The sequence below is a fragment of the Bombina bombina genome, chromosome 4 (genome assembly GCF_027579735.1).
Source record: "Bombina bombina isolate aBomBom1 chromosome 4, aBomBom1.pri, whole genome shotgun sequence".
Taxonomy (NCBI): Eukaryota; Metazoa; Chordata; class Amphibia; order Anura; family Bombinatoridae; genus Bombina; species Bombina bombina.
Window position 1 is genome coordinate 255,545,431 of NC_069502.1, and position 27,395 is coordinate 255,572,825.

The following is a 27,395-nucleotide window of genomic DNA, read 5'->3' on the forward strand; positions in this document are numbered from 1 at the left end:
CCCCAGCAGAAGTGCTGACAACAGGGCAGAGAGCCGCCGGCCTCTGCCCAGCACCTGCAACAGCTCCAGGAAACCTGGGAGCGGAGGTAGTCATCCTCCCTCCCCTTACAGAGAACCCCTTGCAGATAGAGATGGATGTCAATAACTCTCCCCATCAGCAGAACCCCTTCCCGGGAGTGGAGACAATCAGTCTCTCTCCCCAGCGGCAGAGCCAGGAGCCGGGAGAGGATATAGTCGGTCTCTCTCCCCAGCGGCAGAGCCATCCCCTGGGAGCGGAATAAGTCGTCCTCCCTCCCTGTAAACAGAACCCCTTCCCGGGAGAGGAGACAGTCGGTCTCTCTCCCCAGCAGCAGAGCCAGGAGCCGGGAGAGGAGACAGTCGGTCTCTCTCCCCAGCGGCAGAGCCATCCCCTGGGAGCGGAGGTAGTCATCCTCCCTCCCCGTAAACAGAACCCCTTCCCGGGAGAGGAGACAGTCGGCCTCTCTCCCCAGTGGCAGAGCCAGGAGCCGGGAGAGGAGACAGTCGGTCTCTCTCCCCAGCGGCAGAGCCATCCCCTGGGAGCGGAGGTAGTCGTCCTCCCTCCCCGTAAACTGAACCCCTTCCCGGGAGAGGAGACAGTCAGTCTCTCTCCCCAGCGGCAGAGCCAGGAGCCGGGAGAGGAGACAGTCGGTCTCTCTCCCCAGTGGCAGAGCCATCCCCTGGGAGCAGAGGTAGTCGTCCTCCCTCCCCGTAAACAGAACCCCTTCCTAGGAGAGGAGCCAGTCGGTCTTTCTCCCCAGCGGAAGAGCCAGGAGCGGAGACAGTCGGTCTCTCTCCCCAGCGGCAGAGCCATCCCCCGGGAGCGGAGGTAGTCATCCTTCCTCCCCTTACAGAGAAACCCTTGCAGGGAGAGACGGGTATCGATATCTCTCCCCAGCGGCCGAATCCCTTTCTGGGAGAGGAGACAGTTGGTCTCTCTCCCCAGCGGACCTCCCTCCCCAGCGGTTGATCTCCTTCTCAGTAGAAGAGACAGACGGACTCTCCCCTCAGTAGCTTGGCAGGGTCTCTACCCTTTTCTTGTCCCGGAGTATTTCTCACCGAGGGCAGGCGTTGCATTGGGCAAAGAGGATAAAAGTGTATACAGTTGGTGCCACATGTTTGGGCATCCGAGCTTTACCTGCCCCACCAAGGAGCAAACTCCCCCTCTGGTCTGGGCTGGGAATACAGCTGGGAAACCGGCACTGGCTTTGTTTGTGGGTGGGTCAGCACACTCAACAGAGTGTCACAAAGGAGACAGTTTGGCCATGGAACTTAAGGATACTGGAACTTGTGGAGCAGCAATTGTTTGGGAGCCGGGCTTAGCAAACTTGTTTGGGACTTTGCATTATGTGACTATCCCTGCACCCAGAGCGCAGGGTTTAAACGCCAGCGGGAACCCCACAGGATGCCCCAAGCTCTGGAAAGATGGGATTACCTCTCCCAGCAACCGAGAAGTGGAGGGCCTGCCGAACTGGAGGGGGGGGGGGGGATGTCACGGATACCAGACAGCTAAGGCTACCCCAGACCCCCCTACAACCTCACCCCTGTTGTTTCTCAGTGGTTTTGGGCTCCTCAGAGCAACCACAATCTCTGGAAGCTTTTGGTTGCATGGTTTTGTGTTCCAAACTTGTTTAGAAAATAGCTGGTGTATGACCAGGAAAACCCTCCTAGCCTGGCCAGGCTCCTGGAACTCCCAGTCGGCCGCCTCACAACGGACACCCGCCTAACCCCTCTCAGGCTTCCCAGGCTCCTGGAACTCCCGGTGGGCCACAGGACAGCAGGACACCCGCTAACTTTACCCCTGGTCGCTCCAGCAACCATGTGCCCCAGAGCTCCGCTCTTTTTGGTGATTAGTAGCCCCTAGGGAGGACAACAGGTGGGGGAATTACTGGAGGTGAGCTCCTTCGGGAACCAGGGGTTTTGGACACTCCTAACCCCATAACTTCAACGGACTGTAACTCTGGCCCCCAGCAACAAATCATGCTGATTTTTGGACTGTGAAATCTGGAGACCGAGAGCTTTAAAATGACATCATGGATCACCCGAAACCGCCACCCCTAGGTATTGAGACTATGTGGGACTGTGGCTCCTATGAAGGCGCCGATCAGTCTGGAGTGGCGGGAATAGTGGGAAAATAGTGGGATTGTCCAGGGTCTTATCAAGATGAGCTGACTGTATAAAAGGAGTGTGTGTTTTCAATAAAATGAGTTCTTGATTCACCTGAAGGCTAGTCTGTCTAGTTATTTGGGTGAGCTCCGGCTAAAATCACTTTCCTGAGCTACATAGCAGAGGAAGGACACGCTGGAGGAGCTACCTAGTCTGGGTAGCTGGAGTCTGCCACAGGGTGGGACCCTGAGTACTGGTGCTGTCAGGCATCAGGGGTGGCTACAGGCTGTGGCCACTTGCCAGCTACATAGCTGCAGTCGGCAGGGAGGAAGCAGGACCCCTTTTGGCGGAGCTACCCAGTCGGGGTAGCCGGGGGTATCCTTCACACTGGGTATCTGCATGAACCACTATAGTGTGATAAATAAGTATATGCTCACAGAGTGTCACTCAAAGTCTCTATACTTAAAATATTGCCCACTTATATAAAAAATGGTCACTAACCGTGAGGCTGCTATTTTCACACTAGGTAATAGGAACCCAACGATAATAAAGTCAATGTATTGATCCAAGGCGTAATGTATTTACCTACATCTAATATCCTATGGATTTATACACAGGGTGAAAGGTTTATTATTAAAGGTTCAAAAAATAACCTATGTGTTATATAGCAAGACTGTTTCATCAGTAATAATGCATTCCTATTCGTGAAGCTCCTGGTGAGAACCTTAACTCAGTCAAAGTTAATCATAGGGAATCAATGTTCAATTATTCTGACTTGATTTTATTTGTTCAATAGTGTATTGCATAAAATTGGTAGTGTTTACTGTCACTTATCATAACAAAAGATCTAAGATAAAAAACTCTAAGTCGGGTTTGTACTAGAGGGCTGTACTCAATGACCGTATAGTTCTATTCAGTATACAACAATTCCCACAACTATACGTGGATCTATATGGCTACTTTTGCGCAAATGTAACTTTTAGGACACTTATTATTGTTAGCATCCTTTAATATTGAATCAATGTGTAGTTCTCTGTTGCTATATCAGGCTTAAAAATCAGTTGTATTCTATCGCAACAATAGTCTGAATATTCTATGTAAATACGTATCGTATAAACTGTATAAAGCTATAATGTAATATTCAGTGATTTAGTTACAGCAAAGGGATGTAAGATGTATCTGTTCTCTGTATAGACCCCTGCTCATTCTTCTAATAAAACCCCTGCTACTGTTGTATAAAAGTGTCAATACCTCCTAATCAGAGATTGAATAGTTAAATGGATTCAAAATGGTACAGCGTACTAGTAAACATCAACAGTAATACAATATGGTCATCTGAGTCTCTCAGTGAGATTATGTACATCTTAAGTTACGTCCTAATACAATGTAACAGTTATTGATTTATTAGTAGCAGAGGGATACATAATCAATCCGCTCGTTATATTAGCACCCCTTATACTGTATGGAGTTATCAAAGATACCTGACCCAGAGGTTGCTCAGTCAGATAGATTCAAGGCAATGCAGCGTGTCCATATATGTATATATATCTAAGTGATAGTATAATTATGTTATTGCCATTACTGTTTACAGACCCCGCTTGCTATGAACCTCCTGCCAAAGGAGCAACTAGTTAAGGATTAAGTAATAGGGTGACCGTTGCTAATAATTATACTGTGGTCTGTATAAAGTGACTCATAACACTATCTAAGTCTGGCACAAACCAGACTGTATAGCAACATTAACTATAGTGGCATGTAAGAGAGCAACAAAGGTAAACCAGATTCTGGCAGTTAAAATAATACGAGCTTAAACACGCTCACAGCTGTCCCCTGACGCGTTTCACCCTATTGGGCTTTATCAAACGGTTGACACATATCCTTTAGTTTGTCGCCTTCTTAAATCTATTAGATTCAAAAGACCCCCTTCTCCAAAAACAGAATTTATGTTTACCTGATAAATTTCTTTCTCCAACGGTGTGTCCGGTCCACGGCGTCATCCTTACTTGTGGGATATTCTCTTCCCCAACAGGAAATGGCAAAGAGCCCAGCAAAGCTGGTCACATGATCCCTCCTAGGCTCCGCCTACCCCAGTCATTCGACCGACGTTAAGGAGGAATAATAGCATAGGAGAAACCATATGGTACCGTGGTGACTGTAGTTAAAGAAAATAAATTATCAGACCTGATTAAAAAACCAGGGCGGGCCGTGGACCGGACACACCGTTGGAGAAAGAAATTTATCAGGTAAACATAAATTCTGTTTTCTCCAACATAGGTGTGTCCGGTCCACGGCGTCATCCTTACTTGTGGGAACCAATACCAAAGCTTTAGGACACGGATGAAGGGAGGGAGCAAATCAGGTCACCTAAATGGAAGGCACCACGGCTTGCAAAACCTTTCTCCCAAAAATAGCCTCAGAAGAAGCAAAAGTATCAAACTTGTAAAATTTGGTAAAAGTGTGCAGTGAAGACCAAGTCGCTGCCCTACATATCTGATCAACAGAAGCCTCGTTCTTGAAGGCCCATGTGGAAGCCACAGCCCTAGTGGAATGAGCCGTGATTCTTTCGGGAGGCTGCCGTCCGGCAGTCTCGTAAGCCAATCTGATGATGCTTTTAATCCAAAAAGAGAGAGAGGTAGAAGTTGCTTTTTGACCTCTCCTTTTACCTGAATAAACAACAAACAGGGAAGATGTTTGTCTAAAATCCTTTGTAGCATCTAAATAGAATTTTAGAGCGCGAACAACATCCAAATTGTGCAACAAGCGTTCCTTCTTTGAAACTGGTTTCGGACACAGAGAAGGTACGATAATCTCCTGGTTAATGTTTTTGTTAGAAACAACTTTTGGAAGAAAACCAGGTTTAGTACGTAAAACCACCTTATCTGCATGGAACACCAGATAAGGAGGAGAACACTGCAGAGCAGATAATTCTGAAACTCTTCTAGCAGAAGAAATTGCAACTAAAAACAAAACTTTCCAAGATAATAACTTAATATCAACGGAATGTAAGGGTTCAAACGGAACCCCCTGAAGAACTGAAAGAACTAAATTGAGACTCCAAGGAGGAGTCAAAGGTTTGTAAACAGGCTTGATTCTAACCAGAGCCTGAACAAAGGCTTGAACATCTGGCACAGCTGCCAGTTTTTTGTGAAGTAACACCGACAAGGCAGAAATCTGTCCCTTCAGGGAACTTGCCGATAATCCTTTTTCCAATCCTTCTTGAAGGAAGGATAGAATCCTAGGAATCTTAACCTTGTCCCAAGGGAATCCTTTAGATTCACACCAACAGATATATTTTTTCCAAATTTTGTGGTAAATCTTTCTAGTTACAGGCTTTCTGGCCTGAACAAGAGTATCGATAACAGAATCTGAGAAACCTCGCTTCGATAAAATCAAGCGTTCAATCTCCAAGCAGTCAGCTGGAGTGAAACCAGATTCGGATGTTCGAACGGACCCTGAACAAGAAGGTCTCGTCTCAAAGGTAGCTTCCAAGGTGGAGCCGATGACATATTCACCAGATCTGCATACCAAGTCCTGCGTGGCCACGCAGGAGCTATCAAGATCACCGACGCCCTCTCCTGATTGATCCTGGCTACCAGCCTGGGGATGAGAGGAAACGGCGGGAACACATAAGCTAGTTTGAAGGTCCAAGGTGCTACTAGTGCATCCACTAGAGCCGCCTTGGGATCCCTGGATCTGGACCCGTAGCAAGGAACTTTGAAGTTCTGACGAGAGGCCATCAGATCCATGTCTGGAATGCCCCAAAGTTGAGTGACTTGGGCAAAGATTTCCGGATGGAGTTCCCACTCCCCCGGATGCAATGTCTGACGACTCAGAAAATCCGCTTCCCAATTTTCCACTCCCGGGATGTGGATAGCAGACAGGTGGCAGGAGTGAGACTCCGCCCATAGAATAATCTTGGTCACTTCTTCCATCGCTAGGGAACTCCTTGTTCCCCCCTGATGGTTGATGTACGCAACAGTCGTCATGTTGTCTGATTGAAACCGTATGAACTTGGTCCTCGCTAGCTGAGGCCAAGCCTTGAGAGCATTGAATATCGCTCTCAGTTCCAGAATATTTATCGGTAGAAGAGATTCTTCCCGAGACCAAAGACCCTGAGCTTTCAGGGATCCCCAGACCGCGCCCCAGCCCATCAGACTGGCGTCGGTCGTGACAATGACCCACTCTGGTCTGTGGAATGTCATCCCTCGTGACAGGTTGTCCAGGGACAGCCACCAACGGAGTGAGTCTCTGGTCCTCTGATTTACTTGTATCTTTGGAGACAAGTCTGTATAGTCCCCATTCCACTGACTGAGCATGCACAGTTGTAATGGTCTTAGATGAATGCGCGCAAAAGGAACTATGTCCATTGCCGCTACCATCAACCCGATCACTTCCATGCACTGAGCTACGGAAGGAAGAGGAACGGAATGAAGTATTCGACAAGAGTCCAGAAGCTTTGTCTCTCTGGCCTCTGTTAGAAAAATCCTCATTTCTGAGGAGTCTATAATTGTTCCCAAGAAGGGAACCCTTGTTGACGGGGATAGAGAACTCTTTTCCACGTTCACTTTCCAGCCGTGCGATCTGAGAAAGGCCAGGACGATGTCCGTGTGAGCCTTTGCTCGAGGGAGGGACGACGCTTGAATCAGAATGTCGTCCAGGTAAGGTACTACTGCAATGCCCCTTGGTCTTAGCACAGCTAGAAGGGACCCTAGTACCTTTGTGAAAATCCTTGGAGCAGTGGCTAATCCGAAAGGAAGCGCCACGAACTGGTAATGTTTGTCCAGGAATGCAAACCTTAGGAACCGATGATGTTCCTTGTGGATAGGAATATGTAGATACGCATCCTTTAAATCCACCGTGGTCATGAATTGACCTTCCTGGATGGAAGGAAGGATAGTTCGAATGGTTTCCATCTTGAAAGATGGGACCTTGAGAAATTTGTTTAAGATCTTGAGATCTAGGATTGGTCTGAATGTTCCCTCTTTTTTGGGAACTATGAACAGATTGGAGTAGAACCCCATCCCTTGTTCTCTCAATGGAACAGGATGAATCACTCCCATTTTTAACAGGTCTTCTACACAATGTAAGAACGCCTGTCTTTTTATGTGGTCTGAAGACAACTGAGACCTGTGGAACCTTCCCCTTGGGGGAAGTCCCTTGAATTCCAGAAGATAACCCTGGGAGACTATTTCTAGCGCCCAAGGATCCAGAACATCTCTTGCCCAAGCCTGAGCGAAGAGAGAGAGTCTGCCCCCCACCAGATCCGGTCCCGGATCGGGGGCCGATATTTCATGCTGTCTTGGTAGCAGAGGCAGGTTTCTTTGCCTGCTTTCCCTTGTTCCAGCCTTGCATTGGTCTCCAAGCTGGCTTGGCCTGAGAAGTATTACCCTCTTGCTTAGAGGACGTAGCACCTTGGGCTGGTCCGTTTTTACGAAAGGGACGAAAATTAGGTCTATTTTTTGCCTTGAAAGGCCGATCCTGAGGAAGGGCATGGCCCTTACCCCCAGTGATATCAGAGATAATCTCTTTCAAGTCAGGACCAAACAGCGTTTTCCCCTTGAAAGGAATGTTTAGTAGCTTGTTCTTGGAAGACGCATCAGCCGACCAAGATTTCAACCAAAGCGCTCTGCGCGCCACAATAGCAAACCCAGAATTCTTAGCCGCTAACTTAGCCAATTGCAAAGAGGCGTCTAGAGTGAAAGAATTAGCCAATTTGAGAGCATTGACTCTGTCCATAATCTCCTCATAAGGAGGAGAGTCACTATCGAGCACCTTAATCAGTTCATCAAACCAGAAATATGCGGCTGTAGTGACAGGGACAATGCATGAAATGGGTTGTAGAAGGTAACCCTGCTGAACAAACATCTTTTTAAGCAAACCTTCTAATTTTTTATCCATAGGATCTTTGAAAGCACAACTATCCTCTATGGGAATAGTGGTGCGTTTGTTTAAAGTAGAAACCGCTCCCTCGACCTTGGGGACTGACTGCCATAAGTCCTTTCTGGGGTCGACCATAGGAAACAATTTTTTAAATATGGGGGGAGGGACGAAAGGAATACCGGGCCTTTCCCATTCTTTATTAACAATGTCCGCCACCCGCTTGGGTATAGGAAAAGCTTCTGGGAGCCCCGGCACCTCTAGGAACTTGTCCATTTTACATAGTTTCTCTGGGATGACCAAATTTTCACAATCATCCAGAGTGGATAATACCTCCTTAAGCAAAATGCGGAGATGTTCCAATTTAAATTTAAAAGTAATCACATCAGATTCAGCCTGCTGAGAAATGTTCCCTAAATCAGTAATTTCTCCCTCAGACAAAACCTCCCTGGCTCCCTCAGATTGGGTTAGGGGCCCTTCAGAGATATTAATATCAGCGTCGTCATGCTCTTCGGTAACTAAAACAGAGCATCCACGCTTACGCTGACAAGGGTTCATTTTGGCTAAAATGTTTTTGACAGAATTATCCATTACAGCCGTTAATTGTTGCATAGTAAGGAGTATTGGCGCGCTAGATGTACTAGGGGCCTCCTGAGTGGGCAAGACTCGTGTAGACGAAGGAGGGAATGATGCAGTACCATGCTTACTCCCCTCACTTGAGGAATCATCTTGGGCATCATTGTCATTATCACATAAATCACATTTATTTAAATGAATAGGAATTCTGGCTTCCCCACATTCAGAACACAGTCTATCTGGTAGTTCAGACATGTTAAACAGGCATAAACTTGATAATAAAGTACAAAAAACGTTTTGAAATAAAACCGTTACTGTCACTTTAAATTTTAAACTGAACACACTTTATTACTGCAATTGCGAAAAAACATGAAGGAATTGTTCAAAATTCACCAAATTTTCACCACAGTGTCTTAAAGCCTTGAAAATATTGCACACCAATTTTGGAAGCTTTAACCCTTAAAATAACGGAACCGGAGCCGTTTTAAGCTTTAACCCCTTTACAGTCCCTGGTATCTGCTTTGCTGAGACCCAACCAAACCCAAGGGGAATACGATACCAAATGATGCCTTTCAGAAGTCTTTTATAAGTATCAGAGCTCCTCTCACATGCGACTGCATGCCATGCCTCTCAAAAACAAGTGCGCAACACCGGCGCGAAAATGAGACTCTGCCTATGCTTTGGGAAAGCCCCTAAAGAATAAGGTGTCTAAAACAGTGCCTGCCGATATTATTATATCAAAATACCCAGAATAAATGATTCCTCAAGGCTAAATAAGTGTTAATATCAATCGATTTAGCCCAAAAAATGTCTACAGTCTAAATAAGCCCTTGTGAAGCCCTTATTTACAATCATAATAAACATGGCTTACCGGATCCCATAGGGAAAATGACAGCTTCCAGCATTACATCGTCTTGTTAGAATGTGTCATACCTCAAGCAGCAAAGGACTGCAAACTGTTCCCCCAACTGAAGTTAATGCTCTCAACAGTCCTGTGTGGAACAGCCATGGATTTTAGTTACGGTTGCTAAAATCATTTTCCTCATACAAACAGAATTCTTCATCTCTTTTCTGTTTCTGAGTAAATAGTACGTACCAGCACTATTTGAAAATAACAAACTCTTGATTGAATAATGAAAAACTACAGTTAAACACTAAAAAACTCTAAGCCATCTCCGTGGAGATGTTGCCTGTACAACGGCAAAGAGAATGACTGGGGTAGGCGGAGCCTAGGAGGGATCATGTGACCAGCTTTGCTGGGCTCTTTGCCATTTCCTGTTGGGGAAGAGAATATCCCACAAGTAAGGATGACGCCGTGGACCGGACACACCTATGTTGGAGAAATATAATTTATTTTGGGATGTGGATTTAATATTTTCTTTGTTTAAATCCTGGCCTTCTAATGACTCTTTATCTCTTACACAAATTTCTTCTAAACTTGCTACTCTCCTCTGTCTTATTTCCTTTCGTAGAGTTTCTGATGTCTGGGCTCTTGATTTGAACTCTAAATGTTTTTCTCCTGAAGATGTAACTTTTCTAATTTCTCAAAGAACTAAAATTTTATCTTCATCTATTTTTTACCCTTATTCTCCATCTGAACCTTCTTTATGTGTCGTTTCATGTCTAAGAGTTTATGAATCTAAAACTTCTCTTTTTAGAGACTCTGATAAAAATCAACTTCTTCTATCTTTTGTTCCTCCTCATGCTCCTGTTTCCTCTACCACTATTGCGAGGTGGATTAAATGGGTTATGTCAGAAGCTGGGATTAATTGTTCTTTCTCAGCTCATTCAGTTAGATGCTCTGTCACTTCTAAAGCCTTTTTAAAATATGCTCCTCTTCAGGAAATTTTAAAGGTGGCAGATTAGTCTTCTGATTCAACTTTTAAACATTTTTATCTTAAACCCATTCAACACGCCTCTTAAAATCTTTTTAATTAATTGCTATAAACTAGCAAAATATGAAGTCTCTGGTCTTGTAATACAATTTTGATTATCCTAGCTTTGTGAAGGAATAATCTAGATTTTGTTAAAGACACAGAGACGAATATCCCCCCCTCCTTCTTCTGTCTTTGCCATCCAATATGTTTTATTCATGTATTAATATATATAATTGACTTTTCTAGCTACCAACTTCACAAACATCTCTAATTAAAACTGGATATGCACCTTTTATCAAATCTTGATCATCATCCTGGAGAACAAAATGGATTTACAGGCTCTCTTGTTTCAATTCTCAAGATTCGAGTCAAGTTTTTTCCAAGATGTTTCATGTTACCTGGTTCCTGTTCATCTTATTGTTAATTGTTGGACTTTTGGGTCTCTTCTGTATTTTCGGGAATTTCTTTTTCATGAGCTTTAAGCAAGAAAGAGGAAGATGGGGAGCTCATTGGTTGTTTTATGGACAGTATGGGTCCTCTGATTGGTCCATTGTTACCTTGCTATCTACCTTAGCCTTCTCATTGGCTAATTACATTGGTTCTTTTTTCTCTGTATTTATGTATTTTTTATGTGATTTATTATACTTTAAAATGCTGCACACTAGTAGTAAAAGAAAGTAAAGCAAAATATTTGTCTCTGTGTCTTCAATAAAATCTAGATTATTCCTTGACAAAGCTAGGATAATCGGAATTCTTCAAAACTATTTTTCAGTAGCTTGTCTCATGATTATTGTCACAAATAAATCTAGCACCTGTGTGTCTTTATTTGGTGTGCCTGTTACTAGGGCCCTGCATAATAGTCCATACCATATACTGTATACAGTATAAAATAAATGTAGCTGCACCATCTTCAATTAATTATTTTTTAAGGCAGTGCTGTCACTGTATCTATTTTATATTGTGAACATGATTTTCTGACATCTCAATCACTTTGGTATGTTTCAAGGTGTATATTCTGGCTGTTTGCTTAGCTTTTTTTCTATGCAAATAGTTGTGCTAACATTCTAAGTTTACATATTAATAAGCACAAAACATTTTTATTAAAATAAATATATAAATAAATAAATGAATTAACAAATAAAAACATTGATCTAGTTGCCCTTTTAACCATGAAAGCTGTCTTCAAATTAAATATGATAATCAGAATATTCATTTGTGTTTACAATCAAGTGTTTATGGATATTTAAACATGTTAATAAATACAATTATTTGCAATGATATAAAATGTAATTAAAGGAACGCATCGATTGATATTAATGGTTAAAGGGACATGGAAGTCAATATTTAAATTTTTATGATTCAGACAGAGCATGCAATTTTAAAGGGACATGAAACAAATTAAAGTGATGCAGCATAGCTTTAAAAAGCTGACTAGAAAATACCACTGTAAAAAAGGAAGATATTTTTCCTCAAAATTTCCTCAGTAGCTACATCCCATTGTAAAGGGCATCTAAACAGCCAATCAGGATGCTAGTTCCGGGATTTGCAAGGGAGCATGCATGTGCAATCACATTCCAATTGACTATCAAATTTGCTTCATTCTCTTGGTATTGTTTATTGAAAATCATCCATAGGTAAGCTCATGAACAGAAATGTACTACTGGGAGCTAGCTGGCATTTAAAGACTGCGAATATATGCCTCTTATTATTGTCTTACCAGATGTCTTCAGCTATCTCCTAGTAGTGCTTCTGAGCCTACTCTTCAACAAATGATATTCATAACATGAAGTCAATTTGACAAAACTTAACGGGACACTGAACGCAATTTTTTTTCTTTCGTGATTCAGATAGAGCATGCAATTTTAAACAACTTTCTAATTTACTCCTATTACCAATTTTTCTTTGCTCTCTTGCTATCTTTATTTGAAAAAGAAGGCATCTAAGCTGTTTGTTTTGTTCAGAACTCTGGACTGCTCTTTTTTATTGGTGGATGACTTTATCCACTAATCAGCAAGAACCACCCAGGTTGTTCACCAAATATGGGCCGGCATCTAAACTTACATTCTTGCATTTCAAATAAAGATAACAAGAGAATGAAGAAAATTTGATAATAGGAGTAAATTAGAAAGTTGCTTAAAATTTCATGCTCTATCTGAATCACGAAAGAAAAAAATTGGGTTCAGTGACCCTTTAAGATAACAAAACATATTAGGCAGCCATCATTGTACAATAAGTTTGGCCTTGTATCTTTTGCTTTAATAAAGGTCTGTAAAAATCCTTGCAAAAACTCTCTTTAAAAGTCTGTGATATCCATTTTTATAGTTATTCTTTATTTTTTATTTTTTTGTGTGTGTTTAAGAAGAATTTACTGTTATATTGTTAACTAATTATAGTAAAAAACTTTGGTTCTTTTAATGGATTGGAATGGCTTCAAAGCCAAAAGCAACCTAAACTGCTATACAGAACTTTCACACAAAAATTCTAAAGGCTGTGACACACTGCAAGCGATGCTGTGCGAGGCGAAGCAGCTGCTTCGCTCCGCATCGCATCGCTTCTGAAGTTCAAATATTTCATCTCTGAGCGCTCAACTACGTGAACCTGACGCAGCAGAGTGCTCAGAGATGAAAAGGCAGGACACACTGAGCACGCACAGCCGCATGTACACGCTGTGCGCCGCTCCGCTTGCAGTGTGTCCCAGCCTTGATGGCTAGGAAAGGAAGAATGCTGAAATCATATCTATCGGCTAGATTACAAGTTTTGCGTTATGAGGGGTGCGGTGCTAACTTGCAGTTTATTCTCACCGCTCACTTACCTGCAGCGCTGGTATTACGGGTTTTTAGCAACCCGGCGTTACCAGGCAAGAAGTGAGCGTAGAGAAAAATTGCGCTCCACACTGCACTCCAATACCAGCGCTGCTTAAAGGGACAGTCAACACCAGAATTTTTGTTGTTTAAAAAGATAGACAATCCCTTTATTACCCATTCCCCAGTTTTGCAAAAACAACACTGTTATATTAATACACTTTTTACTTCTGTGACTAACTTGTATCTAAGCATCTTCTGACTGCCCCTAATCACATGACTTTTAGTTATTATCTATTGACTTGCATGTTAGCCAATTAGTGCAGTGTCTGCCACTAGCCACGAGCGTGATCACAATGCTATCTATATGGCCTACATAAGCTTGCTCTCCCCTGCTGTGAAAAGTAAATAAAATAGAGGCGGCATTCAAGGGCTTAGAAATTATCATATGTGCTTTCCTAGGTTTGCTTTCAACTAGAATACCAAGAGAACAAAACAAAATTGTTGATAAAAGTAAATTGGAAAGTTGTTTAAAATTACATGCCCTATTTAAAAAATTAAAGTTTTTTTTGGACTTGACTGTCCCTTTAAGTGAGCGGTGAGCTGGTTGTACTCACTCCTCTGTAAATTTACATGCATGAGCTCAATGTTATCTATATGAAACACAGGAACTAACGCCATCTAGTGGTGAAAAGCTGTCAAATGCAGAGGCGGCCTTCAAGGTCTAAGAAATCAGCATATGAACCTCCTAGGTTTAGCTTTCAACTAAGAATAACAAGAGAACAAAGCAAAATTGGTGATAAAAGTAAATTGGAAAGTATTTTAAAATTACATACTCTATCTGAATCATGAAAGTTTTTTTTTTACTTGACGGTCCCTTTAATGTAACTTAAATAAAAGTTATGTTTTATTTTTTAATATGATTCCAATGAGTGCAGAGCATGTATCAATTTTTGGGTGGGTTCTAGTGGCGGCGATGTCCGGAGCGGCAGATTAGGGGTTAATAATTTTATTTTAGTGTTTGCAATGCGGGAGGGCCTCGGTTTAGGGGTTAATAGGTAGTTTATGGGTGTTAGTATACTTTTTTAACACTTTAGTTCTGAGTTTTATGCTACAGCTTTGTAGCGTAAAACTCATAACTACTGACTTTAAAATGCGTTAGGAATCTTGGCGGTAGAGGGTGTACCGCTCACTTTTTGGCCTCCCAGGCAGACTCGTAATACTGGTGCTATGCAAGTCCCATTGAAAAAAGCATTTACGAAATTTACGTAAGTTGCTTTGCGTTAAGGCCAAAAAAGTGTGCAGTACTCCTATACCTGCAAGACTCGTAATACCAGCGGGTGTAAAAAAGCAGCGTTAGGACCTGATAACGCTGTTTTTTTACCTTAACGCACAACTCGTAATCTAGCCGTATGTGTTTGAAGCATGTTTCCCTGAGCTACTCACCGGTCTGGCAACGATCTCCAGTGTAACCTTTCATGCAAATACAGCTGTAACTTGCACCCATATTCTTACAGATGCCCCTATTAAGACAGGGGTTTGAAAAGCAAGGGAACTCTGGGGAAAAAGACAGAATTCTGTGAGACATTACATCTGATGAGGGGACCATATTTATCTCATGAGTAAGCTGGGTCACCTGGTGGCTTATTATGGGCTAGATTACAAGTGGAGTGAACAAATATTACCGCTATTGTGTGCTAGAGGGTAATCATAGTAACATAGCAGATGAGGTTGAAAAAAAAGACCGAAGTCCATCGAGTTCAACCTATACAAATCTCATATACTTACAAAAAGTTCCATTTGAACTTAAATTAATCCCATTAAAAGATAACCCATTTAACACAAGCAATCATATCCATGAATTCTGTTTCTAGCCAGAAATGCATCCAAACCATTTTTAAATGTATCTAAGGTATTGGCATTCACTACTTCCTTTGGTAATGAGTTCCACAATTGTGTTGCTCTTACAGTGAAAAAACGTTTCAGTTGCAGGAGATTAAAGGGGATATTTATCAAAGCCACAACCGCAAATATGCCAGAATTCCGCAGCGTAATTGTTGCAAGCTTCATCTGACCTAGTTATCAAAGCCTACAGACCGACAAATGTTGAAATTTGTGACGTAAAATACGATCCGCCGGTCTCAATCTGATGCAGATCGATGCTTACGTCATTACAGATGTTCCGAATACACATTTGGCTCTATCTGATCTATCTTTTTCCCAGTTATCAAACTTTTAACAGATACGCTCGTGGCTGTTCCGACGCACCTGGTTTTCAATCTGCCACCCTGGAGGCTGTGGATGCCATAGAAATCAATGGGAGTCTGAAAGCACCGAAAGCTTATGTTCGATGCTGCTAGACAAAGAAATATAACCCATTGATTTCTATGGTAAAAAAACAAGTTACGTTTACACCTAACACCCTAACATAAACCCTGAGTCTAAACATCCCTAATCTGCCACCCAACATCGCCGCAACCTAAATAAAATGTATTAACCCCTATTCCGCTGCTCCCCGACACCGCCGCAACCTAAATAAACGTATTAGCCCCTAAACCTCTGGCCTCCCACATCACTACCACTAACTAAACCTATTAACCCCTAAACAGTCAGCCCCCCACATTGCCAAAAACTAAATTAAGCTATTAACCCGTAAACCTAACAACCCTCTAACTTTAAATAAAAATTACAACATCTCTATCTTCAAATACATTAAAACTTACCTGTAGAATTAAAATAAAATATTTTAAACTATTAATTAACCTACCCTAACTATTATCCTACAATTATATTAAACTACTAATTAAATTAAATAAATGACATATTAAAAACCTAACCCTACTCAAAATAATTAAATATACTATTAAACATTATTAAAAGTACTAAAATAAAAATAAAAAAACACATTATCAAAAATAAAAAAGAATTACACCTAATCTAATAGCCCTATCAAAATTAAAAAGACCCCCAAAATAAAAAAAAACCCTAGCCTACAATAAACTACCAATGGTCCTTAAAAGGGCCTTTTGTGGGGCATTGTCCCAAAGAAATCAGCTCTTTTACCTGCAAAAAAAAAAAACCAAGATGGCGTCTCTTGCATTCCTATTGGCTGAAAGATTTCAGTCAGCCAATAGGATTAGAGCTGCTAAAATACTATTGGCTGTTCCAATCAGCCAATACAATAGGATTGAGCTCTCATCCTACTGGCTGATTGGAACAGCCAATATGATGAGAGCTCAATCCTATTGGCTGATTGGAACAGCCAATAGGATTTTAGCAGCTCTAATTCTATTGGCTGATTGAAATCTTTCAGCCAATAGGAATGCAAGGGACGCCATCTTGGATGGCGTCACTGGCATTAAAGTTCCAGTTTACGGCGGCGACCGTATGAAGAGGATGCTCCGGGCCGGATGTCTTCAGGATGGACCCGGTCCGTGCCGTATGGATGAAGATAGAAGATGCCGTCTGGATGAAGACTTCTTGCTGCCTGGATGAGGACTTCTCCGGATGGATGAAGATGGAAGAGGCTGACCGGATGAAGACTTTTTGCCGTCTGGATGATGACTTCTCCGGCTGGATGGATCCTTCAAGCAGGACTTCAAGAACTGTAAGTGGATCGTCGGGGGTTAGTGTTAAGTTTTTTTAAGGGTTTTTTGGGTGGGTTATATTTTAAGACTAGGGTCTGGGCATGTAAAAGAGCTAAATGCCCTATTGCCCTTTTAAGTCAGCCAATAGGAGGCAATGCCCATACAAATGACCTTTCAGGGCAATGGGGAGCTTAGGTTATTTTTTTTGGGTGGGTTGGTTGGTTGGGTGGTGGGTTTTACTGTTGGGGGGTGTTTGTATTTTTTTTTACAGGTAAAAGAGCTGATTTCTTTGGGGCAATGCCCCACAAAAGGCCCCTTTAAGGGCCATTGGTAGTTTATTGTAGGCTAGTGTTTTTTTAATTTTGGGGGGGCTTTTTTATTTTGATAGGGCTATTAGATTAGTTGTAATTCTTTTTTATTTTTGATAATGTGGTTTTTTATTTTTCGTTATTTAGTGTGGTTTTTTTGTAACTTTTTTTGTGGTAATTTAGTACTTTTAATAATGTTTAATTAAATAATTTGAGTAGGGTTAGGTTTTTTTTTTAATATGTTATTTAGTTTATTTAATTGGTAGTTTAATTTAATTGTAGGATAATAGTTAGGGTACGTTAATTAATAGTTTAATATAATTTATTTTAATTCTACAAGTAAGTTTAAATTTATTTGAAGATAGGGATGTTGTAATTTTAATTTAAAGTTAGTGGGTTGTTAGGTTTAGTGGTTAATAGCTTAATTTATTTTTTGGCAATGTGGGGGGCTGACGGTTTAGGGGTTAATAGGTTTAGTTAGTGGTAGTGATGTAGGAGGCCAGAGGTTTAGGGGTTATTACTTTATGTTGCAGCAGGGTCGGGGAGCAGCGGGATAGGGGTTAATAACTTTATTTAGGTTGCGCATAGACGCAAGATTGATGACTGTTAGTTAACAACAGTCCGATGCTCATTGCCCTGTACTTGGTGCGTGTATTTTTGCCGGCTTTTTTCATAAATAAGGAGAGCGTATTGAGATACGTGGCCGCGATGTTAGGTGATGTTATGCGAGCGTTTTGGTGCCGGCGAATGCAGCATAGTTGACAGCTTGTTAGATATGCCCCTAAATCTCCTTTCCTCCAGCCTTAAATTGTGACCCCTTGAAATCAATAGCAATTCTATTGTTGCGCTCCTGTTACCAGTTCCAAATTATTTTTTTTATCATTCGAGCACTAACATCAGTATGTTGGGTAGCGCGGGTGCATTAAATCCCCCACATACTTAGCGCAAAAAAATCCACTTAAGTATTGAATTTCTTAATGTAGTTCAGTGCTATACTGTTTTAATCCAACTTAAGCAGAAAACATTTCACACATACATACATACACAGACACACACAGATATATACACACTAAGGGGCCCATTTATCAAGCTCCAAACGGAGCTTGTGGGCCCGTGTTTCTGGCGAGTCTTCAGACTCGCCAGAAACAGCAGTTATGAAGCAGCGGTCACAAAGACCGCTGCTCCATAACCTGTCCGTCTGCTCTGAGCAGGCGGACAGACATCGCCGGAAATCAACCCGATCGAGTACGATCGGGTTGATTGACACCTCCCTGCTGGCGACCCATTGGCCGCGAGTCTGCAGGGGGCGGCGTTGCACCAGCAGCTCCTGTGAGCTGCTGGTGCAATGCTGAATACGGAGAGCGTATTGCTCTCCACATTCAGTGAGGTCTGACAGACCTTTGATAAATAGAGGCCATAGACCTTTGATTCTTTCTCAGTCTCACCCCTTGTAATATACCATAGCTCTTAATTGTGCCATAAAACCTTCTTTTCATTATCAAACCTTTGTATCATAATTTATACGTCTAAATGTAACTTATTTCCATAACATATTCATGTATGTTGTCAAGCAGACTAGCAGCAAAAATGAGTTACTTCAGGTTTTAAAAAAGCTCTACATTTTACAGAGGTATTTTGGATTGTGTTTGAACACATTTAACTCACCACTTGATAGCAATGAATGTGCTAATTACTGGGTACTTTCAACATAAAGGCAATGATAATTTATTTATAGGAGTCTTGAAAATGACATTAAACTGCTGGGTACAACTACAGTAGCATGATTAATAATTACCATGATATTGTTTTTTACCTGTGTCTGCAGCTCTCTCCAAAGCCATTCTTTTATTTTAGGTCATTACAGGTGCAGCTTGCTGAAGCTCCACATCTTCATAATGGGCGCCACCATCTTGGAGGGCACATATTCTTGCATCCTATGACAGAAGTAGTGTGCATTGACAGATCAAATGACATTGCCGGCTGACAGATGTACCTTGCACTTTGGTTACACTTTCACAATAATGAATGGAAGCTTTACATTACTGCAGGTTTTTTTGTACATAGTTTAAAGTTAAAAAATAAATATAAAACATCCCTCAGGAATTATAATATACAGCATGGCAGCCACTGCAAAAATATGTACAGCTCCCGCTCTGTATTGTGCAATGCTAGATTGAATTGCACAATAAAGTTTGTCAAAAAGAAAACACTGTCACTGATCTGCAAATATGCACTGCTTCTGTTTCAGGGTGCAAAAATACTTCAGCTCCAAGATGGCAGCGCCCAGTGTAAAGATGAGAAGCTTCACTAACAGGCACCAGTTAGGGGTTAAAATAACAGAATGGCTTTAAAGCGAGCTGAAAGTGCAGGAGGAAAAACAATTGCATGGTGAGTATTAACACTGCTACTGTAGTTATGCCCTACACTCTTATATCCCTTTAAAGGGACACTAAACCCAAACATTTTCATTCGTGATTCAGATAGAGAATTCAATTTTAAACAACTTTCCAATTTACTTATATTATCTAATATGCTTTATTTTTTAGATATCCTTTGTTAAAGAAATAGCAATGCACATGGGTGAACCAATCACATGAGGCATCTATGTGCAGGCACCAATCAGCAGCTACTGAACCTATCTAGATATGCTATTCAGCAAAGAATATCAAGAGAATTAAGTAAATTAGATAATAGAAGTAAATAAGAAAGTTGTTTAAAATTGCATGCTCAATCTAAATCATGAAAGAAAAAAACAAAATTTATGCTTACCTGATAAATTTCTTTCTCTTGTGGTGTATCCAGTCCACGGGTTCATCCATTACTTGTGGGATATTCTCCTTCCCAAAAGGAAGTTGCAAGAGGACACCCACAGCAGATCTGTCTATATAGCTCCTCCCCTAACCCCCACCTCCAGTCATTCAACCGAAGGAGAAACTATAGGGTGCAATGGTGACTGTAGTTTTAAAAATAAAAACACCTGCCTTAAAAAGACAGGGCGGGCCATGGACTGGATACACCACAAGAGAAAGAAATTTATCAGGTAAGCATAAATTTTGTTTTCTCTAGTAAGGTGTATCTAGTCCATGGGTTCATCCATTACTTGTGGGATACCAATACCAAAGCTTTAGGACACGGATGAAGGGAGGGACAAGGCAGAAACTTAAACGGAAGGCACCACTGCCTGTAAGACCTTTCTCCCAAAAATAGCCTCCGAGGAAGCAAAAGTATCAAATTTGTAGAATTTAGAAAAAGTATGAAGCGAAGACCAAGTCGCCGCCTTACAAATCTGTTCAACAGAGGCCTCATGTTGAAAAGCCAATGTGGAAGCTACCGCTCTAGTAGAATGAGCTGTAATTCTTTCAGGAGGCTGCTGGCCAGCAGTCTCATAAGCTAAACGGATTATGCTTCTCAGCAAAAAAAGAAAGAGAAGTTGCCGAAGCCTTTTGGCCTCTCCTCTTTCCAGAATAGACAACAAACAATGCAGATGTTTGACGAAAATCCTTAGTAGCTTGCAAATAAAACTTTAAAGCACGAACCACGTCAAGATTGTGTAACAGACGTTCCTTCTTTGAAGAAGGATTAGGACACAGTGACGGAACAACAATTTCCTGATTGATATTCTTATTAGATACCACCTTAGGAAGAAACCCAGGTTTGGTACGCAAAACTACCTTATCTGCATGGAAGATCAGATAAGGGGAATCCCACTTTAAGGCAGATAACTCTGAAACTCTTCAAGCCGAAGAGATAGCTACTAGAAACAGAACTTTCCAAGATAAAAGCTTGATATCTATGGAATGCAAAGGTTCAAACGGAACCCCCTGAAGAACCTTAAGAACTAAATTTAAACTCCATGGCGGAGCAACAGGTTTAAACACAGGCCTGATTCTAACCAAAGCCTGACAAAATGCCTGAACGTCTGGAACATCAGCCAGACGCTTGTGCAAAAGAATAGACAGAGCAGAAATCTGTCCCTTTAAGGAACTAGCCGATAATCCCTTTTCCAATCCTTCTTGGAGAAAAGATAATATCCTAGGAATCCTGACCTTACTCCACGAGTAACCCTTGGATTCACACCAATGAAGATATTTACACCATATCTTATGATAGATTTTCCTGGTGACAGGCTTTCGAGCCTGAATCAAGGTATCAATGACTGACTCGGAGAAATCACGTTTTGATAAAATCAAGCGTTCAATCTCCAAGCAGTCAGACGCAGAGAAATTAGATTTGGATGTTTGAATGGACCTTGGAGTAGAAGGTCCTGCCTCAGCGGCAGAGTCCATGGTGGAAAGGATGACATGTCCACCAGATCTGAATACCAAGTCCTGCGTGGCCATGCAGGTGCTATCAAAATCACCAAAGCTCTCTCCTGCTTGATCTTGGCAATCAGATGAGGGAGGAGAGGAAATGGTGGAAACACATAAGCCAGGCTGAAGGACCAGGGCACTGCTAGAGCATCTATCAGCGTTGCCTGGGGATCCCTTGACCTGGACCCGTAACGAGGAAGCTTGGCGTTCTGATAAGACGCCATCAGATCCAGTTCTGGTTTGCCCCATAGTTGAATCAGCTGGGCAAATACCCCCGGATGGAGCTCCCACTCCCCCGGATGAAAAGTCTGCCGGCTTAGAAAGTCCGCCTCCCAGTTCTCTACTCCTGGGATATGGATAGCTGAGAGATGGCAAGAGTGAACCTCTGCCCAAAGAATTATCTTGGAAACCTCCATCATTGCCAGGGGACTCCTTGTTCCCCCCTGATGGTTGATATAGGCTACAGTCGTGATATTGTCCGACTGAAATCTGATGAATATGACCGCAGCTAGTTGAGGCCAAGCATGAAGAGCATTGAATATCGCTCTTAGCTCCAGAATGTTTATCGGAAGGAGGGCCTCCTCCTGAGTCCACGAACCCTGAGCCTTCGGGGAATTCCAGACTGCGCCCCAGCCCAGAAGGCTGGCATCTGTCGTCACTATAGTCCACTCTGGCCTGCGGAAACACATTCTCCTGGACAGATGGACCCGAGATAACCACCAGAGAAGAGAATCCCTGGTCTCTTGATCCAGATTTAACAGAGGAGACAAATCTGTGTAGTCCCCATCCCACTGATTGAGCATGCAAAGTTGCAGTGGTCTGAGATGTAGGCGGGCAAACGGAACTATGTCCATTGCCGCTACCATTAGGCCGATCATTTCCATACACTGAGCCACTGACGGCCGAGAAGTGGAATGAAGAGCACGGCAAGAAGTTAGAAGCTTTGATATCCTGACCTCTGTCAGAAAAAATTTAATTTCTACTGAATCTATCAGAGTTCCTAGGAAGGAAACTCTTGTGAGAGGGGAAAGTGAACTCTTTTCTCTGTTCACCTTCCACCTGTGAGCCCTCAGAAATGCCAGAACAATGTCCGTATGGGACTTGGCGATTTGAAAAGTCGACGCCTGGATCAGGATGTCGTCTAGGTAAGGAGCCACCGCTATGCCCCGCGGCCTTAGAACCGCCAGTAGAGACCCTAGAACCTTCGTAAAGATTCTTGGCGCTGTGGCTAATCCGAAGGGAAGAGCCACAAACTGGTAATGCCTGTCTAGGAAGGCGAACCTGAGGAACTGATGATGATCTCTGTGAATCGGAATGTGGAGATAAGCATCCTTTAAGTCCACGGTAGTCATATATTGACCTTCCTGGATCATAGGGAGGATGGTTTGGATTGTCTCCATCTTGAAAGATGGGACCCTGAGAAATTTGTTTAGGATCTTGAGATCCAAGATTGGTCTGAACGTTCCCTCTTTTTTGGGAACTATAAACAGGTTTGAATAGAAACCCTGCCCCTGTTCCTCCCTCGGAACTGGGTGGATCACTACTATAACCAGTAGGTCTTGAACGCAACGTAAGAATGCCTCTCTCTTTATCTGGTTTGCAGATAGTTGTGAGAGGTGAAATCTCCCCTTTGAAGATTGAATTCCAGAAGATATCCCTGGGAAACAATCTCTAGAGCCCAGGGATCCTGGACGTCTCTTGCCCAAGCCTGAGCGAAGAGAGAAAGTCTGCCCCCTACTAGATCCAGTCCCGGATCAGGGGCTACTCTTTCATGCTGTCTTAGAGGCAGCAGCAGGTTTTTTGGCCTGCTTCCCCTTGTTCCAAGCCTGGTTAGGTCTCCAGACTGGTTTGGACTGGGCGAAATTTCCCTCTTGTTTTGTATTAGAGGAAGCTGAAGCTGCGCCACTCTTGAAGTTTCGAAAGGAACGAAAATTATTCTGTTTGGTCCTTAACTTATCGGACCTATCCTGAGGAAGGGCGTGACCTTTTCCTCCAGTAATATCAGAAATGATCTCCTTCAGACCAGGCCCAAATAGGGTCTGTCCCTTGAAGGGGATGTTAAGAAGCTTAGACTTTGAAGTAACGTCTGCTGACCAGGACTTAAGCCATAGCGCCCTACGCGCCAGAATGGCAAAACCTGAATTCTTAGCCGTTAGCTTGGTTAAATGAAAAACGGCGTCAGAGATAAAGGAATTAGCTAACTTAAGAGCTTTAATCCTGTCTAAAATATCATCTAACGGGGTCTCCACCTGTAGAGCCTCCTCAAGAGACTCGAACCAAAAAGCCGCTGTAGCAGTAACTGGGGCAATGCATGCAAGAGGATGGAGAATAAAACCTTGATGTATAAAAATTTTCTTAAGGAGACCCTCCAATTTTTTATCCATAGGATCTAGGAAAGCACAACTGTCCTCGACGGGGATAGTTGTATGCTTAGCTAGGGTAGAGACTGCTCCCTCCACCTTGGTGATCGTCTGCCACGAGTCCTGTATGGCGGCATCTATGGTAAACATCTTTTTAAAAGCAGGAGGGGGGGAGAACGGCACACCTGGTCTATCCCATTCCTTAGTAATAATTTCCGAAAACCTCTTAGGGACTGGAAAAACATCAGTGTAAACAGGCACTGTAAAGTATTTGTTCATCTTACACAATTTCTCTGGAACTACACAGATATCCAGAGTCGTTAAAACCTCCCTAAGCAATAAGCGGAGGTGTTCGAGCTTAAATTTAAACGCTGTCATTTCAGAGTCAGACTGAAGCAACGCCTTCCCTGAATCTGAAATGTCACCCACAGATAGAAGCTCTCCTGTCTCGGCTTCTGAGTATTGTGAGGGTATATTGGACACAGGTCAGAAAGCTCTGTATTTGTTCAAGCCCCAGAGCTGTCTCGCTTTCCTTGTAACCCTGGCAGTTTGGACAATACCTCTGAGAGGGTAGCATTCATAACTGCCGCCATGTCCTGTAAGGTAAAAGAATTAGACGCGCTAGATGTACTTGGCGTCACTTCAGCGAGAGTTATAGGTTCTGACACATGGGGAGAGCTAGATGGCATAATGTCCCTCTTTTCAGTCAGAGAATCCTCTGGAGATAAATCTTTAAGCGCCATAATATGGTCTTTATAGTTTATAGAAATTTCAGTACATTTGGTACACATTCTAAGAGGGGGTTCCACAATGGCTTCCAAACATATTGAACAAGGAGTTTCCTCTATGTCAGACATGTTTAACAGACTAGTAATGAGACAATCAAGCTTGGAAAACACTTTAATAAATGTGAAACAGCAATTAAAGAAAAAACAGAATTTATGCTTACCTGATAAATTACTTTCTCCAACGGTGTGTCCGGTCCACGGCGTCATCCATTACTTGTGGGAAAATGTTCTCCCCCACAGGGAAATGCAAGGAGAGCACACAGCAAGAGCTGTCCATATAGCTCCCCCTCTGGCTCCGCCCCCCAGTCATTCGATCGACGGTTAGGAGAAAAAGGAGAAACTATAGGGTGCCGTGGTGACTGTAGTGTATAAAGAAAAAAAATTTCAACCCGATTAAAAAAACCAGGGCGGGCCGTGGACCGGACACACCGTTGGAAAAAGTAATTTATCAGGTAAGCATAAATTCTGTTTTCTCCAACATTGGTGTGTCCGGTCCACGGCATCATCCATTACTTGTGGGAACCAATACCAAAGCTTTAGTACACGGATGAAGGGAGGGAGCAAATCAGGTTACCTAAACAGAAGGCACCACGGCTTGCAAAACCTTTCTCCCAAAAACAGCCTCCGAAGAAGCAAAAATATCAAATTTGTAGAATTTGGCAAAAGTGTGCAGAGAAGACCAAGTCGCTGCCTTACATATCTGGTCAACAGAAGCCTCGTTCTTATAGGCCCATGTGGAAGCCACAGCCCTAGTAGAGTGAGCTGTGATACGGTCAGGAGGCTGCCGTCCGGCAGTCTCATAAGCCAAGCGGATAATGCTTTTCAGCCAGAAAGAGAGAGAGGTAGCAGTAGCTTTTTGACCTCTCCTCTTACCAGAGTAAACGACAAACAAGGATGAGGTTTGTCTAAAATCTTTTGTTGCTTCTAAATAGAACTTTAAAGCACGAACAACATCTAAATTGTGTAATAAACGTTCCTTCTTTGAAACTGGATTCGGACACAAAGAAGGAACAACTATTTCCTGGTTGATGTTCTCGTTGGAAACAACTTTTGGAAGAAAACCAGGCTTAGTACGCAAAACAACCTTATCTGAATGGAACACCAGATAGGGTGGATCACACTGCAAAGCAGATAATTCAGAAACTCTTCTAGCAGAAGAAATAGCAAACAAAAACAGAACTTTCCAAGATAGTAACTTAATATCTATGGAATGTAAAGGTTCAAACGGAACCCCTTGAAGAACTGAAAGAACTAAATTTAGACTCCAAGGAGGAGTCATGGGTCTGTAAACAGGCTTGATTCTAACCAAAGCCTGAACAAAAGCTTGTACATCTGGTAAAGCTGCCAGTCGTTTGTGCAACAAGACGGATAATGCAGAAATCTGTCCTTTTAGAGAACTAGCTGACAATCCTTTATCCAAACCTTCTTGGAGAAAGGAGAGAATCTTTGGAATTTTAATCTTACTCCAGGAGAATCCTTTGGATTCACACCAACAGATATATTTTTTCCATATTTTATGGTAAATCCTTCTAGTCACAGGTTTTCTGGCTTGGACCAGAGTATCAATCACAGAATTTGAAAACCCACACTTGGATAAAATCAAGCGTTCAATTTCCAAGCAGTCAGCTGCAGAGAAACTAGATTGGGATGTTCGAATGGACCTTGTACTAGAAGGTCCTGTCTCAAAGGTAGCTTCCATGGTGGAGCTGATGACATATTCACCAGGTCTGCATACCAAGACCTGCGTGGCCACGCAGGAGCTATCAGAATCACAGAGGCCTTCTCCTGTTTGATCCTGGCTATGAGCCTGGGGAGGAGAGGAAACGGTGGAAACACATATGCTAGGTTGAACGACCAAGGCGCCACTAATGCATCCACTAGAGTCGCCTTGGGATCCCTGGATCTGGACCCGTAGCAAGGAATCTTGAAGTTCTGACGGGACGCCATTAGATCCATGTCTGGAATGCCCCATAATTGGGTTAACTGAGCAAAGACCTCCGGATGGAGTTCCCACTCCCCCGGATGGAAAGTCTGACGACTCAAATAGTCCGCCTCCCAGTTGTCTACTCCTGGGATGTGAATAGCAGATAGATGGCAGGAGTGATTCTCTGCCCATTGGATTATCTTGGTTACTTCCTTCATCGCTAGGGAACTCTTTGTTCCCCCCTGATGATTGATGTACGCAACAGTCGTTATGTTGTCCGACTGAAATCTTATGAACCTGGCTTCCGCTAGCTGAGGCCAAGCCAGGAGCGCATTGAATATAGCTCTTAGTTCCAAAATGTTTATCGGGAGAAGCGACTCTTCCCGCGACCATAGGCCCTGAGCTTTCAGAGAGTCCCAGACCGCGCCCCACCCCAAGAGGCTGGCGTCGGTCGTGACGATGACCCACTCCGGTCTGCGGAAACTCATTCCCTGAGACAGGTGATCCTGGGTCAACCACCAGAGAAGTGAGTCCCTGGTTACCTGGTCTACTTGAATTTGGGGAGACAAGTCTGTATAGTCCCCATTCCACTGATTGAGCATGCACAGTTGTAATGGTCTTAGATGAATTCGAGCAAAAGGAACCACATCCATTGCTGCGACCATTAGTCCTATTACTTCCATGCATTGAGCTATGGAGGGTTGAGGAATAGAGTGAAGAACTCGACAAGCTTTTAGAAGCTTTGTCTTTCTGACGTCTGTGACAAAGATCTTCATTTCCACAGAATCTATTATTGTTCCCAGAAAAGGAACCCTTGTGGACGGTGACAGTGAACTTTTTTCTATGTTCACTTTCCACCCGTG

At 42.8% G+C, this 27,395-nt stretch overlaps 1 protein-coding gene across 1 annotated transcript in view; it reads right to left on the reverse strand.

Moving 5' to 3' along the window:
• SNED1 (sushi, nidogen and EGF like domains 1) overlaps window positions 1-27,395 on the reverse strand; it is a 482,978-nt gene that overhangs the window by 209,282 nt on the left and 246,301 nt on the right. Inside the window, exon 14 of the mRNA XM_053709904.1 lies at window positions 14,702-14,812. Coding sequence (XP_053565879.1) covers window positions 14,702-14,812 — 111 coding nt within the window. The remainder of the gene's footprint in view (window positions 1-14,701; window positions 14,813-27,395) is intronic.